Source organism: Diachasmimorpha longicaudata, chromosome 16 (genome assembly GCF_034640455.1).
Source record: "Diachasmimorpha longicaudata isolate KC_UGA_2023 chromosome 16, iyDiaLong2, whole genome shotgun sequence".
NCBI classification, from domain to species: domain Eukaryota; kingdom Metazoa; phylum Arthropoda; class Insecta; order Hymenoptera; family Braconidae; genus Diachasmimorpha; species Diachasmimorpha longicaudata.
In genome coordinates, this window is record NC_087240.1 from 5,566,210 (window position 1) to 5,583,365 (window position 17,156).

Here is a 17,156-nt window from a genome sequence, read left to right on the forward strand (position 1 = left end):
GGATGTGAACCTTTGTTTTGTACCTACCAAAAGAATGGCTGCCATCTTTAGTTTTGGACGGATGTTTTACCGAGTCTTCGGTGAATTATTATATTTAACGCGTTGTACAACACCGTAATTATTCGTGATAAAAGGCTTATAAATATTGTAAGCGATGTAACGATAAATAAAATGTTCAACGTTATCAATGCCCCTGGTGATTATTGACAAGAAAAATGATTGTGTTTACATCCAAGTTTGAAGTGAGCTTTTCTGTATTCCTGTCACAGCGAGGTAAGAAGACAATGAATTCTCAATAAATAATGACTAACAGCCATTAACAATTAATTAACCGTGACCCATTGATCAGACAAGTGGACAAACGTCATTAATTTCAGTGAAACTGTGATAAATCGTCGATATGTTAGACACGTCGCTCTGGGAGCTCGAAGTTTTTACTAATTTATGGTGCCATGTCGAGGCATCACAAGGAATTTACCCGGATAATCATTCAGGCCCAGTGAATATTTCGACCCAGTGATCCCCAGCTGCAATCGTAGTCATTATTCAAGGTTATAAAGCCTGACCTCTCGGGCACACCTAACCAAGTAGTCCAAGGAAGATGCCACTGCCTTTGGTCTCTCTCAACAGCCATTTATCCCCCGATTATTGTCATCTCCATCATAACCTGACCCAGTGTTCCATCAATCCCCCCAAGAAGCTCACATACATCATCTCCTCGCCTCCTCGAGGATCTGATGCAAAAAATCCCGAGCTCGTGGCATCAGCCACTATTTCTCAGTTCTTCCTGGACAACATAACATCGGATACGACTGGTAAATCGTCCTGAGAGATGCTCATACTCCTTCGGCAAAAGCTTTGTTCTTCTCTCTTTTACCTAGTGAAAACATCAACCCGTAACTCAACTCTTTCAGCCCTCTCGGCAACCCGAGGTGACCCATAACCCCCCCAATTTGTGCGGAGTCGTGAGCTAACGAAAAAATAATTTGATATCAAACGAAAAAATTTATTTCACGCTCCCGGCGGGAATATAAAAAAAATACTTCCAGGCGGCGCTCAACTCGCTCCACAACTCGGCCATTTTGCCTTCCCCCTTTCTATTTCCCCCGTCTCCGATGGCTCAAACTTCCTTCGTTTTCGGTATCCTAACTTCATGCACTTAAATTCACCGTCGAGTTGCATTCATTTCTTCGGAGATTTGACGAATGGGTTTTCTTTTTGATTATTCGCTGCCTCTCACTGTAACGGTTGTTAATTATTACTGTGAACAACAGTAAACAGTATCGGCCGAATTCATCCACCTTTTAAAGATGATTTTGAAGTCGAAAAACGACGAAATAAAAATTCAACGTTTGAAATTCATAAATAGAATGATGTAATTGCCAAACGCTCGTATAAAATAAAAATTTAATGTTTAAAATTTGACTAGAACTAAAAATTGTCGTTTAAAATCCATAAAAATACTTCAACATTTTCATTGCACATCCCTGACTTATCACTCGTGCACCTCGTATCCTTTTGAATTTCGAAACAAAACCCCCAGCCCCTCTCTTCCCCTCGGAGCCTCCCCCCATCGATTTTCCATCAATTACTCCTACACCCTGTTATCGCGCATCGATGATAACGAGACGCCTGAATTCCAATCGGGTCTAAAAATAATGTAATCCCGATGAAGAAATCCCCTGTTATCTCATCTCAGACGAAATTCACCGAAATCGGGTGGGCGAGGGGGGTTTAGGGGAGAGAATCCAAAAATGCATCGGAATGAATGGAGGGAGTAGTTGGTTGTTGAGTAGTTGGTTTGTGGTTTCTCCTCATCGTAGCTGCACTGCCTCTATCCGGTAGCTCCTCTATTCTATATTCGTGTTAGGTTAGTTAACTTGACTGTACATGCTTGCGCACCGTCTAGGTACAACGACCTGCCCCTGCCGTTCGCGAACTCTATTGCATTCTGCATCGCAGTTTATGATGCCACGATGCTTCTACACGGTATTACATAGTTATACATGGGGAGCCGCTTGAACTTTGATATTTTTAAAGTCAATCGCACTCGGAGATGGACTGAAAATTTATTTACATTATTAACCCCAGCGCCACGATATTAATGAAGAAAAAAAATGTATTAATTCTAGTTAATGAATGATAGCCAAATGGATTTAATTGAAAAAAAATTATTTCAGTAGCAAACCAGTAAAAGAAGATAAGTCACGAATGACTATGGACCAGTTTTTGATGAATATCATTTTTTCTGGAGTCAATTGAGAGCTACAACAAATGTTATAACAAAAATATTGGGTGTACATAATCTCGTACCAACGATAATGTATATACCACAGCCAGCATTAGCTTAGAAACTCGACGAAGAGAAATAGAAATAGTACGGAATATTTTCGCATCCAATAGTGGCCCCGCGAAAGTATCTAATACAGTATTCATCTTTGTCTATCGTAGCGTCACTCTCCAGTCGATACTGATTTCACCTGAAGCCCAGAGCTATACATAACGCAGGAGATCTAGAAATTACCAGCTATTTGTCCCCAGAATAAATCCCCGAAGCCTCGAGGATGATGCCCTTGACTCCTAGGACAGTTGAGCCAGTTTTATCTTAAACTTCTTTTTTTTCTAGCGAACGCCTGTTTTCCACCCAAAACATCAGGATAAAACCCCCCGGCACAATTAGAAGATCATTAAATTTAACGATAAAGTCTCCATCCGACCGCGCGAATGAATATATAAATCAGTCGAATGGGGACTCAAACTTTCCTTCATTTGAACAAAGATTACCGCGCAATAGCAACAATCTCTTGTTGTCGAGGACAACGTTGGAAAGGGGGTGCTCGTGGTGGTGACCCGAGGGGGATAGGAGGGAGGGATACGAAGGAGAGAAATCCTGAGTGTAGGCCGCCATCTTTTGCGAATGTACAATCATCCAAGAGGAAACGAAACACACTCAATTTCAGCATTGGAATTGCATATGCATTTGAATTTCCAAGCAGCAACAACACTGGCTCTGGTTAATTTGCCTTTCGGACGAAAAACTAGACAACTGTGGGAATAGAGGAGGTAGAGAGAGAAGGTGGGGGTATGGTTGCTTTGAAGTGCATCATCGGACTAATAATCATTGCATACGTTCAGCAGCGGAGACTGTTCGCGAGTGGCTGACCTTGGCTAAAATCCTGAACTCTCGTGGCACAATGGCTTCGCATCTCGACCATATTATTCTCGTTTTCGTTCCTTCTCCCCTCGTTTTCTTATTCCCCTTATTTTTCCAATTTTTTTTTACTCTTTCTCGGCCTCACGATGGCTCTCCACTGGATTCCGAGAGTCCTGGGGCTGTACCAACAGCACGAATGAATTTTTATTCGGTTGGAGGGAAATTATTAAGGTTGTTGGCGCGTTACAGTCGATGATAAAAGTTTGCGCGATGTAAAATGACCCAGATTAGAGAATAATCTCATGATAACTACTACTATGTAACTATATGGCCACTATTGTAATTATTCTCGAGAGTTCACCATGAAACTTTGAACAAAAACTGTCTGGTGAATATTTGACACGATAACAACCTTAAGCGAGAAACAATCCGTCGCGTTAGCTGGCGCATGGAATCAATGAAAGGGTCGAGGTACGCCAAGTAGGTCGCTGCAGATCCTATTGCCGACGATTTAATTTCTGTCCATTGTCACCGGCTGTTTGTTATGGAGGAGGGAAAATTGGCTAATCCATGAGATAGAGGATTTTTTTTTTGCCGGGGATAATCGATAATCATGATTGTTGAGATGATACTAGGATTATCTAGGCAGTGTTGGGAGAAAATGCGATCAAATTGCTCGGGCAATTGACACATATGACGAGGGATTCGATGAAGAACCTGATAAAATGTGTTTCTTAAGGCTCCCAGGGCGTAAAAAATTTAATTTATGAGATTTTGAGAGATTGATAATTTTTCATTTGACCCCCATTTGACTCTAAATTAATTCGTCGGTTATAATCTTCTTGTTTTAGCCTCTGATCTGTAAGGCAACCGATGAAATTGATACCAGTGAATGCAGGGACTATTGCACCGACATCGTGCCCCCTCCATTGCCATCAGTTGACATAAGTAAATCGTAGAAAAAACAATATTTCAAGAGTAGCCAGGAAAGCCTTCAAAACGTCGACCCAGTCAGGGAGTAAATTAACAAGTGGGGTGGCTGGAAGCTGCGGTACCGAGGCGAACGACACCCCGGGGCCGTTGCCACCGCCACCGCCATCCACTTTACCATCACAATTTCCTCAATCAGCCCTAAATGCTGAAGTTGCTGTATCCGAGGTAGGTAATATTACTGATCATCACTGTTTGGACACCACCGTGGAGGAGACACTCAGTGGACATGGCGGTGATGAAGCTATTAAAACTGAGACCACCATGAATGTACAATCAACCATTGGCAGCAGTGAACAAACACTGAGGCCAACAACACCACAACCATCAACAGCAATAATGTCAGGGAGTGTGGTGGTGACAAACAAGACAACTGTTGTTTATCCGATAAATCAGGTTAAAGTTCAGACACAGTTGAGCAACAAGGCACGTCCTGGAAGTCCTGGAGTCATTACAAGTGCTGGAAAATTGACGATGATACCTGGAAACAACAAGATTACGATGGAGGGACAGAAAGCCTGCCCACCAGGAACTGTGACTCCGATAATAGCTACACGAATTATTCCCCAGAGAGTACCGGGGGTTCAACAGCACACGGTTACGACTTCTCCGTCGATAACTCCACAGTCGAAAATTGTTATCAACAATGCAGTGACACCGGGCCAGATACCGATAACTTACGAAGCTGTTCAAGTCGCCAATCATCAGCAGGCGGCCATAATTCAGGGTATCCAGCAGATTCAGACAGTTCCCACAGGGACTGTGAAGACAGTGTCATCGAACATCACGGGAGTATCGAATCTCCATAGAATTCAGAACGCCAAAGCTCCGCCAGTGAATTTTCAGAAAGTCAAGACGATTACGAGTGTCAGTAACCAGACAGCAGTTGTCTCCAAGAATTTGGTATCACGAATTCAGGTACCTAAATCACAAGTTGCAAATGCTGTCCACCAAATGACACCGATGACTGTTAATCAAGTGATAACGAATGTCAATAATGCACCGAGATATCAGCCAAATGCTATGATAACAGTGCAAAAATCACAGGCTAATCAGCGATTGAATCCTGGTAACAGTGAGAATCATCAGAATAACAAGGCACAGGGGGTTCAGCAACAGGGCCAGAAGGTGGTTGGACCCCCCCAGAAAGCACAAGCTATTTCAAGACAGTCTCAATCGCAAAAGCAGATGAATAGTTTGAAGAAGGGAGCTGTAACTGGCCTACAAAAATCACAAATTCAGAACCATCAGGGATTGACCAATCCCCAAGCATCTGGGTCAGTCCCTGGGGGTCAGAATCGAGGCCTGAGTGGACCGGGAAATATTTTGAAAAGTGATAATAGCAATAGTAATACACAACTCAATGTGACAAAAGCATCACACACAGCTGTCACTGTTGTCAATAAAAATCAGACTGTTGTTCAGCAAATTGTTCCCCAGGGCCAGCAACAGCAGCAGATTATTCAGAAACAGGTGGGTGCAGGTCAGAGGATTCAGGGAAATGTGAGCATACAACCGAAAGTCAATGTTTTGACGCAGGGACTGACGAGTTTGCCGATGAATGCGAAAAATCCGACGATAATAAATGCCAAGATTCAGCAGTCCCCGCAGCAGATGCTGCTGAGGCTCGAGCCTGGAAAGAGTTCTGTTGGGAATATTCAGGGGGGTGTGAAGGCAATTGCACAGAAGCCAGGGAATATCATGAAGAATTCACCGATCGTCGGACAACAGTCAATTCAGAGAAATACGACTGTTCAGCCAGTGAAAATAATTCAACAGACGGGACAGGTGTATTCAGCCAGTGGTTTTCCAGCTCAGGGAATCAGTCAGAAGCAACCTGGATGCATCAAGACTATTCCAGCACAGAAACCACAGCAGAGGGGTCAGGTGCAGGGAAAAACAGGAATAAAGACGTCTCTCAACACCAATATGAATACATTGAAGACCATTGGCAACGCCAATACGACAGTGATAACTCAGAAATCGAGTATTAAGACACTGCTTCCTCATCAACAGAATACTTCCAGTGTTGTCGTCCAGAAAAGCCAGCCCATTAAGATACAGTCAACCAATGTCCAACAGAAACAGTTGTTCATCGCCTCGCAATTTGCTACACAGCAGCATCAGCAGGGCCAGCAATTACGGCAGGGACAAATCAAGACTATTTTACCGTTGACTTTGACGCCAGACTTGCGCAAGGAGATGGAGTCCAAAGGTGAAACTGACAGCCCACTGGCTGTCAGGGATGAGTATGAGAATGATGAGGAAGAGGAGATCAAAGCTGTGCAGCACTCGCCAGTACGCAGAATGCCCCTTCCATATGAGGTAATGTATTTTTTTACAATTAAATTTATTTCGCCATTTTGTTCTTGATCAATCGTCAATTACTGTTTACTAAAAATCGAGAGCTTCTACCCTCAAAATAACCTACGTAATAAATATCACAAGAAAAAATCCCCTTGCTCCTTCCAGTGCCTCCAGTTTGTCCTCCAGGATCACAACTACGGCGCTCCACCCCCACGAACGCCGCCCCCACCGTCACCGCCCCTAAAACAACAGCCGATAAACAACGGAACAGGTCCATCTCTTCCTCACCAATCATTTATTTACAATCAGGGTGTTCCAATAACCCCGAACACTGCTGACGATGCAGCGAGTGCAATCAGTAGTGACGCAGGCCGAGAAGTCGAGCCAGAGGGCGAAGAGACTGAGACAGCTCCGGAGGGTGAGGGTGACGAGGAGGACAGTATAACCCGTTGTATCTGTGAATTTGAACACGACGACGGCTACATGATCTGTTGCGATCGTTGTTTAGTGTGGCAGCACGTCGACTGCATGGGAATAGACAGATCCAACATCCCAGATGAGTATCTCTGCGAGATCTGTCGACCCCGTCGAGTGGATCGTCAACGCGCCCGCACCCTCCAGATGAGAAAACGCGAGGAGCTCCTAAACTCTGATACTTCATCCGACACATCCTCGACGTCGTCAGCCGACACGAATGTCCCAGCGCCCCCCAATCCCAAGAAAAGAAATATTCAGCAGGCGCGAAAGAAGACAGAGACACCATCACAACCTCGAAGGCTGAACAACAACAACAACAATAGCGAGAGCAACAGCAATCACAATTCCCTATCGACACCAGTCAACACGTTACCACCGGCCCCCAGTGCAGCACCCGCACTCGATAACGTGTCATCTGCGACAGGAAATACAACAGCCTCCACGAATACCACCAGCAACAACACCACCACCAACAACAATAACAACAACAACAATGTGACAAAGAGGCCGGGAAGAAGAGAACAGATGCCCAGACAATCAGCCGTTCAAGCGAGGAAAAAAGAAGTGGTGAAACGCGGACCTGGCAAGAGAAAAGGAAAACGCAGACGAAGTACAAATGACGAGGAGGAGAATCAGGAGTCATGGGGGGCAGCAGTTGTGCCCCTGAGGCAGTGGATAGAGCGATACGAGGAAGCAGTGACGAATCACTACAGTCCAGAGTTAAGGGCGAGAATATCGAGTATCAAAGTCAATGGAACTCACAGCGATCTCAAACAGAATAACAACAATATGAGTGCTGTTGCAAGTGGCAAATGTCGAGTCAATGTTCACAGTAATAATGTCAAGTATCTGATGGCGACGATGTATCTACCCGCTAATACTCCAGTGGTTGAGCTGAGGGGAAAGTATATGCTGAGTACACAACACAGGCCAGTACATCATGGCCAGGGAAGGCAGCATGCTCAGCGTCCTGGGCCTTTTGTCTTCTTCTATCGTCTGCCACGGGAAGGGACTGAGGTGTGCGTTGACACCAGAACCTATGGGAATGACGCGAGATTTGTCCGACGAAGTTGTACACCCAATGCAGAGGTTAAGCATTGCATTGAGAAGGGAACACTTCATCTGTACATTGTGACGACGTCGGCAATCGATAAAAATGCAGAGATAACGATTCGTCATGAACAGCACAATCTCCTGATGTCGCCGAATAGTTCGAGTACGAATTCTGTTGGTGGTTCTATGTTGCCACTGGCCTGTGCATGTGGTAATCCTCGGACATGTCAAATTGCTTCGATAGTGGTGGGGCAGGTAGGAGCAATGAGGAGGAGCAGCGGTGGTGCTTCTGCGGATAATTCAGACGGTCGAGAGAGGAGACGAAGAGGAAGGAAGAATACAGCCCCTGAGGATGATGCTGGAGTGTCTGGTGGGGGGGCTAGTGTTCCACAGGCACCACCAACAGCACCGAGTTCGTCGAGTGACACAAGTGCCACTGGTACCCTGGGTGCAACACCGAAGAGGGCGATTGAAACCCGGGAGAAACCGAAGGAGGAAGTTCCCCAGGTGGCGCAACTACCGCCAACTCTAGCTGATCCACCAGCGCAGATTCCTACGCAAACGTCAACAGGGCCCAGTGATACACCTCCACAGGAGACCAAGAAGGACAAGAAGAAGATGACTCGTGAGGAGAGAAAGATGGAGGCAATAATGAAGGCTTTTGAGAGGCTGGAGAAGGCGGAGCAGAGGAAGCAAGAGGTGCAAGCAAGAAATGCCCAGAGGAAGGAGTCGGGTGGTGCGCAGAGTGATAATGATGAGAGGGATCAGACGATTGTCAGCCATCCTGGGAAGGGTCAGAAACACGTGGAGAGACCCATTCGCCGCAAGAGGAGAAAGGGAAGAGCCAGAACAACGAGCACATCTCAATCCTCCACCAGAAGAACGAGACTGAATTCAGCTGATTCAGATTTATCATCAGCTGATGACGATAATCTGCCTGCTCTTCAATCACCACCCTTGAGACGGCCTCCCTGTTCCTCACTCTCATCAACCGGTCAGATATACTCCCCGACGAAGAGTGAAACACTCCGGGATCCTGGAAATCCAAATCCAGTGATTCCAACAGCAGCTGATCTTCTTCTGGCACTTGCAAACTCAAATGTCCCCGAGTCTGGCCGATCGTTATCACCTGATCGAACCCTTCAACAGCCAGCGTTGAGTAAAAGCCCGACGTGTGACAGTGGTGCAAGCAGCAGCTCCCAGAGTTCAACACCATCAACACCACTGTCATCAGCTTGTCTACTGGTGGCAGCTGCTGTTGGCCCACTGGCACCTGGATTTAAATTCCCAAAAACTAAGAAAGCGATGATGAATGAATGGCTGAGGGAATCACCGGATCTCTCTCAGTTGCCACCCAGGACTCTACCCCTTGTCTCGACAATTCCAGTCTCCAAGGAATCTCCCAAGGGAAGTGATCAGTTGTCCTCTGATTATCTGAATCAATCTATGAATTATGGGACCAAGAGTCTGGCAACTCTCGTTCAAGCCGCCAATTCGGTGTCCGGAATTTGTGATTCACCACCTCAAAGGAAGAGCGTAGTTTGTGGAAATAATTCACTGAATTCCCAGTGTCTTGTGTCCTCAGGATCTGCCAAGAAACGATGGCTGAGACAGGCCATCTCCGAGGAGTGTGATTCACCGAATAGCCGACGTGACAGTCCGCCAAGTGAAATTGTTGCTGCACCACCGAAGAAGAGGAGAATAGCCAGAGAGAGTCTCTCCTCTGATAATTACACACCTCCAACAACTCCAACACCCTCAACTGGTGATTGTGCCCTGATGGGAACGGGCATTGGGGATCACTCGGTGTCAATGACTGTTGAGAATGTTTCGGAGAAGCCCGCCTTCTTGTCATCCTCGTCACGATCGTTATCACCAACGACCCTCGAGAGACAGATCAAGAGTTATCTAGACGCTGAGATGAAGGAGGTGGAACCGGTGGACATGAAGAAGAGTGAGTTCTACGATATTTGTAAGATTGATAAAACCGGTGAAGTTGTCGAGGATGTACCTGTCAAAGCTGACAGCCCACAAGGGCTCGATGATAAATTATCTTTGAGTAATAAAATGGTTGATATTAAAGTAGATGATTTGATAAAAATTGAATTAAAAAATCAACTGTCTGAGGGAATAAAGAACGAAACTATGGGAATGGACAGCAATCAAGGTGATATTGAATTTAAGTTGAACATAAAGACTGAACTCCAGAGTAAATTGGAGGTACCGAGTTTGGATTTAAATATTAAAGTAGAAAAAACAGTAGAAAATACAGTTTCCGGTTGCGATAAAGTCGATGAGAAAAATATTGACACTGGAAATGCTCGGGTTGAGCCCAATGACACTGAGACAAGGCTTGAATTTGACAACAGCAGTACATCGGAGACAGGAATACCGAGCATCAGTGTCAGCCCGAAGAAACACGAGTCCCTGGAGGAGAGATCCAATGAGACGAGCAAGGACGAACCAATTTCCCTGGATGAATTCGATGTCGAAGCCCAAATGAAGAAAATCACTGGAGACGATGGGGATGACTACAAAGAGAAGATCGAGACGTCTTCGGAGAGGGACAAGAGCTTTGATGGAATTGAGGGACTCATGGAGAGCTCCAAGGAGGATTCAGGCTCTTCCGACAGAGACGACGATGTTGAGATCAATTTCAATAGTGCTCAGGTCTCGGGCGAACAGGGGAGAGATGTCAAGGAGTCAGAGAACGTTGAGGAGAGGGCTTTCAAGGAATTCGAAACACTGGCTAGTCTGGAGGTGCTCAGCGGTACCAAGGACATTCAGGAAACGAGTAAAATTGAATCCACTTCAGCTGTGGGTACTTGTTCCTCGGAAGAGTCTATGTTCGATTCGATATCCAATCTCGATTGCGAGTCTGTCAACGAATCACCGAAGATATTTCAATCGATTCCACCGTTGAGTGAACGAATCCGTAAAAAAACCGAGAACTCTACTGCACCCAAGAAACAATTGGACTTTGAGGCTGCGATTATCGAGTCCACTATCGATATGGAATCAGTGGAAATGTCCAACGGTGAACATAAGACTGAACTGTCAACTGCATTACGTCAACTGCTAGAGGGAAAAATGGATCAGGAGCCAATGGCTGTGAACAGTGCAAGCCCGGTGGAGAAAGAACCTGGAAGTCCACCACTTCAGCACATCAACGAATCACCGGAATCCACTAGTTCACCAGAAATTCCGAATCTCGTGACGATGGATGTACCATCCCAGTGTGTGGATCCAGTATTGATTGTAGCCGCTGCAATCACTAATGTTCCACCACCACCGCCACCTCCGCTGTCTCCTCAAAGTGCACCATCGGTACAGCCAGAGGTGAAGAGGCTGAAGGATCCCAGGACAGCTCCGCACGAGAGGCCACCGCCTGACGCACCTCCACCAATTAAACGGAAATTATCGATCTCGGAATACAGGAAGCGAAAACAGCAGTCCACGGGGCACCCAACGGAGCCTGAACCCTCCAGTGATGCCACCTCGGAGAAGAGTCCTGGGCGGGGAAGGTCGGACAGCGCCAGCAGTGGTACGTCATCACTCAGTTCTGATGATGACAGTGCCAAGATCACTGGTGAAACAGCTGCCGCGCTGACTAATTTATCACTGTTGACCACTCCTGACAGCGAGGAACGGAAAGGTAAGGGTTGTCATCGCGTGGAATTTAGTTGATTATCAATTGGTTGGACGACATAATTTTGAAAATTTATTTAGAAAATTTGAGTCACACCCAATCGAAGAATCACCTGTCTAGCACGGAAATGATTTTCTATTAAATTTAGTTGATGTAAAATGGTTTTAAAAGCAGGCTGGTGTGCAAGGCTAAGATATAGTGTGTTTACAGGCGGTGAGGAAGGAACAATCGGCTGGTCAGCCGCGCCAACTCTCGTCGAAAGGCAGAGGGAGAACCTTACTGAAAGACTGAAACGTGAATTCGGATTGTTTCTAAGCGACGATGAGGAAGAACGAGCTCGGAAACAAGGTACAGTCACTAAAACATATCTTCCATAGTTTCATTCGTCCCAGAGGCAACAGAACATATCTCATCGAAATGTTATTCAAAAAAGAAAACCAAACATAATAAACGAATGCCACCTCCCGAAAAATTCTCCTCATCGTTTAATTCTCCCCATTTTCACCAGGTCTAACAGCCGAGGCCATCCTGAAGGCTCGTAAGCTGTCCTCCCCACCACAAATGTCGCTATCAGGTGCACCAATGACGTACAATCCAGCGATGGCACCTCAGCTGCCACCTCAACCGTATATACCACCCCCAGGCTCAGCGCCAATTCACTACACACCGTTGCCGGGTAAGGCTACGTCCAGCCAACAGTACCAAAATTTTACCACCCCCAATCCGCCCCCCACAGCCTCACCAAGTGGTGCTACAAATGCCGCCAAACAATCCCCTCAGTTTCTCATACCACAGGCCCCCCCAGGCTCAAACCCCTATCCCCCGCAATTTTCCCCCACGGCAAGTGCTGCCGTCACAACTCCCCTCTTCACTCCCACCACCTCACCACCCTCTACACTTCCTCCCTCTACCCCAACCACTCCCCAAAAAGTCTATTTCAGTAATTCCCACCCCCCAGCGAGATCGTAGAAAATCTATTGATTTTCAACGTTTATACTCCACTCAGAATGTGTCATTTGGGCTCTCAGTTAATATTAAGGGCCGAGGGGGGATACAATGGGCACAATGGGATCATTTTTTTTCATTGAATGAATCTTATCGATTGGGAACTCGATTCATTAGTAAAGGGCACAATATTCACGACGTTGACTTCACCTGAAAGAAACCCCTGTGTCCGTACTAATGAAAAAACTCTTTTTTTCTGCTGCAGAATTGGTTTTATCTTTGAAACTGCTTTATCGGTACAGTCTAGCGAGTCAGTAAAGCACTATTACAGATGGAAAATAATAATTTGTCAGAGAAAACACTGGTTGATAACTTCATACAGACCCAGAGCTTCCTTATCCCTTTAAATACATGTTTCTATTTTGTAAATTAATTCTCGAGTTAAAAATAACAAAAAAAAATTATCTAAAGTGCCCATTCTGCCCACCAATCCCCCACCATGCATTTTACATTGCATATTATTTATGTTGGCTGAATCAAGCTGCTATAGATTTTAAATTGTCAACATCGTTGTCTATTTTTTTTTTTTTGGTAATATGAGAATCGCAACTATTATATTTCGTACAAAAAAACGCCACGATATTTGATAAGCCTATGAAAAACATTGCGACGTTATCGGATCACTAATTCTCGTATAGTGTTTTATGTTTATATAGTTTTTAATAATTATTCAAAAGTGAACGGAATTTAGCATCTAGACGGACTATTGAAAGCGGATGCTTTTATTATTTTCTTTGAGTTTGAAAAAAGTCGATACGGTGTGTAAAGCACCCTCAAAGTATGTAAATATAAATTGCATATATATAAATATGAATATATATACATACGGATAACCAAGCGTAAGAGTTATTGCTATATTTAATGTTCATTACTGTAGAATTCACGTATAATGTAGAATAGCCAGGAATACCAGTTCTAATAAATGATAATAGAGTGTGAGCTGTAAAAATTAGAATTTTTTTCTGCTATCATACGTGACATATTTGGCTCAACAATTTCTCCCATGTTTTTATTCCATAATAATGAGGAAGAAACATCACAATGAATTGTGTGCAAATACACCCACCTCTCCTTTGCTCCCTATTTTTGTGACAAAAAAATTTCTCTATATTTTATATTTACTTGTAAATTCTCGATATGATTAGTTAATAAATGGTACATGTTGAATATAAAATAATTGGGCTGTTGCATGATTTTTTTAATTGAAAAAAAATGATGAAACACCAAAATTTGACGAAAAATATTGGATACGTATTTTTTTATTAAACAAAAAGATGAAAAATCGATAATTCCTAACCAATTGACGTGACGTAGTGAGTCAGATGCCCTCAATCATCTATAACTCGCTCATATAAAAACGTATTTAATATTTTTATTCAACTCTCATATCCACTGGTTAAAAAATCTCATGCAAAATCCCAACTGAAATTAAAAAGTGAATCTTTGATAACTAAACATAGTTATTCTTGCCTACAGTAGTTGAACCTCTGAATAATTGAACAAAGTGATCTGCGATTAACATAACGATCAAACTATTGGTGCGAGATGGTTAAATAATGTACAAATTATCGTCGAGAACGTTGACATCACTTTGATGATTTAGGGTAACGAATCCACGACAAAAAAAAAACAGAATGAAAATTGGTAGGTAATTTAAATTGACGTTAATATTTAGTGATATCCGGATTTTTGCGGTGTGACAGGAAAATAACAATTTACTGTGATGTAAATTTCTGTCTCAAGTTTAACCACGACCATCCGAATGTTCGCAGATAAGTAGACGTAGGGAAAGTGCGGTCTTATCAATAATGTTTGCCACAGTGTGGCTATTTACCCAGTGTACAATGATCATAAGCATATGCAATTGGATCAGTGTAAATGTGTAAATATAGAGTTGTACGGGGATGTCCGTCGATTATTAAGGCAGTAAAATGTAGAAATTCTCTCTAAATTTAATATAATTAAAGACACCAGTAAATCTGATTTGTAAGAATTGACAGAAGTAGTAAAAATTTCACAATCAAAATAAACTTCTCGGCGACTGGAGAGTGATACGGAAATACTGAGAGTTAGTTCACTATTTCAAGCGTTGCATGATCTTTTTATCGATAAAATCAATAATATAAAACAAATGTAATGAAAAATAGTGGATAGGAGAGAGTGGGGCACAATGGAACGTCTCTTTTTATGTTGAAGCTCTGCTTTTCAATTTTAGAATAAAAAAGACGTTCCATGGCCGAGTCTTAAAAACATACGACTCCAATATTTTTCATTAGATTTATCCATCGAGCACAAAAAAAATCTCATGCAACAGCCCTAAATATTGATTACTGGATGAACAACGACGAAAATTTGGAGAGCTCGTCTTGACTATGAAAACAAACAATGTACAAAATTCATAAATTAATTACTAACGATAGAGTATAATTTGATAGATCCGATAAATAACTACGGAACGCTGATTGTAACTATGGCAACGAAACCTGTTCTCATTGCGCAGGCACAGTGTAAATAAAAATTAACGACGAGAAGGGGATTACCTTCACAGTAGCGTAATAGCAAGAACAGAATGCATAATTTCAATGGCTTAACAATTTTTCAATAAACCATATGACACATAGAGTGCATAAAGGCCCATGGTGCAATGTCTCAAAAGCTCCGATACGCTGTAGAAAATTTTTTTTTTCAAAGCCCAGACATGACAAATCCATTGGAATCAATAACAATTATAATAGATGTAACTGGGTGATAAGCTATTTTATGTCTCAACATGAATATCAATGAAATCAGTTTCTAAGTGAAATAAATATCGGCCATAAATCGTTCAAACTCTCACTCAGTAAAACAATTCCGTGCAATTATTTCATTGACTAGTGGAAAATGGCAGAATGCCTTCTCAAATATTATTTTTCTTACGTCTGCTAACTAAAAAAAAATATTTTTTTATCGTTACTCTGTTTTTTCATGAAAAGTGACAACACAATTATGTAAATACACGTTTTCACTTTTTTTTTTGAATTTAGATCGTAATTAAAAGTACTAAAGCCAAGTATCAGTATTGCATGTTATGTTGATACTTCAGAGAAAGTATTATTTAGGAAGAAAAAAAAATATGTTGCATAATGACGAGTCATAATGAACGATATCTCATATTTATCTTTTTTATTCCCTCGCTTGAATTCCTACTGAGGTGATCAGTTATATGGCTTATACGCGATTATCTTGTCATCCGGCCGTAGTAATTATCACAATGACTCGATTAAACATTCAGTAAACTGAGTGGTAAGCAAAAATAATACTAATAATAGTTCACTGGTGATTAACAATTCTTGATGTTGTAAATAGACGAAAATAATCGTAACAATATCGTAAGTCTTATCAACGTGAGACAGATCAAGGGAAAAAAAAATATACGAGTAGAGGAGAAGAGGAAGAAAATGTAACTTTTTTCTTCGATATTTTCCACTTGTTACGATTTATTTTAATATATATGTGTATGTATAATACGACGACTACGTGGAAAAAAAATATTATAGCTAAACTTATATGAAACAACAGGTAAACTTACACATGTGTTATATTGTATGATAACTTTGATTCATAATTGATACTAATTGAAGTGAATATATAAATATAAAACGAGTTCTTCGGTTATATTATCGTCAACGCCGTATTACAATTATTGTTCTATGATATAATGTGTAAAGAGCTCATTATTTAGGCATATAATATGTATATGAAATTTAATAAATCGAAATAAATTTTATGAATTAAAAATTAAACGTGATTTTTATCTTTTCCCCTGGCTCCCGCACTCCTGCAAGTTGATCGCAGTTAATTACTTATTAAGCCACTCAATTACGTTGATTTTTTAAATAAAAAATACTAATGGAATATAAGTGTCAACATTGACTGTTATGTTAATACTTGAAAGCATTATTTTAAAAACAAGTACGATGAGTAATACCCAGTGATAATGAACGATATCTCATATTCCTGAGGAGATAATTATCACGACTCGACTAGACATTCGGTAAACTGAGGAATCAGTCAGTAATTAACGACTCCTGATGGTGTAAAGGATTAAAAACTCCTTTTGTGAGACTCAGTCCCCGTGGAAAATTCCTACCACGCTTAATGAAAATTAACTCACGTTCAGACAATTTATGACGACCGTAACAGGACAATATGACATTCATTTGAGATGACCTGGAAAATATTATTCAATCAGTCATCAAGTAATTGAATTTGATTCTTCAAGCAAGAATGAGTGTGGGGTATATGACAAACAAAAACTGAATAATATTCTGAACTCGTCCCAAATTCAATGAATTTGATATCTAATTCTTACATTTTTAATATTTTTCCTACGACACAACGTGTTCCTAACAAACAAAAAGCCTTCCCAAACATTTGACCAATGGATCCGTGTCTTCCCACCACTTCCTATCTCCCTCGCAACCGCCAAAACAATCATAACCTCAAAATACCCCTCCCCTCGCAATGGCCTTTGCAACCAGG

At 42.3% G+C, this 17,156-nt stretch overlaps 1 protein-coding gene across 2 annotated transcripts; it reads left to right on the top strand.

Annotated features, from left to right (window-relative positions):
- Nucleotides 1–12: 12 nt before the first annotated feature.
- LOC135170030 (uncharacterized) lies at nucleotides 13–16,417 on the top strand. Of its 2 annotated transcripts, none has more exons than XR_010300306.1 (5): nucleotides 13–273; nucleotides 4,006–6,469; nucleotides 6,617–11,636; nucleotides 11,830–11,978; nucleotides 12,139–12,278. XR_010300306.1 is itself a non-coding variant. In XM_064135525.1 (5 exons), the coding sequence occupies exons 2-5, from the start codon at nucleotides 4,409–4,411 to the stop codon at nucleotides 12,597–12,599; spliced, it is 7,680 nt and encodes a 2,559-aa protein (XP_063991595.1). In that variant the 5' UTR covers nucleotides 13–273; nucleotides 4,006–4,408; the 3' UTR covers nucleotides 12,600–16,417. The 2 variants fall into 2 exon arrangements, 1 of the variants encoding a protein (XP_063991595.1); XM_064135525.1 differs by having other exon boundaries at nucleotides 11,841–11,978; nucleotides 12,139–16,417.
- Nucleotides 16,418–17,156: the final 739 nt, after the last annotated feature.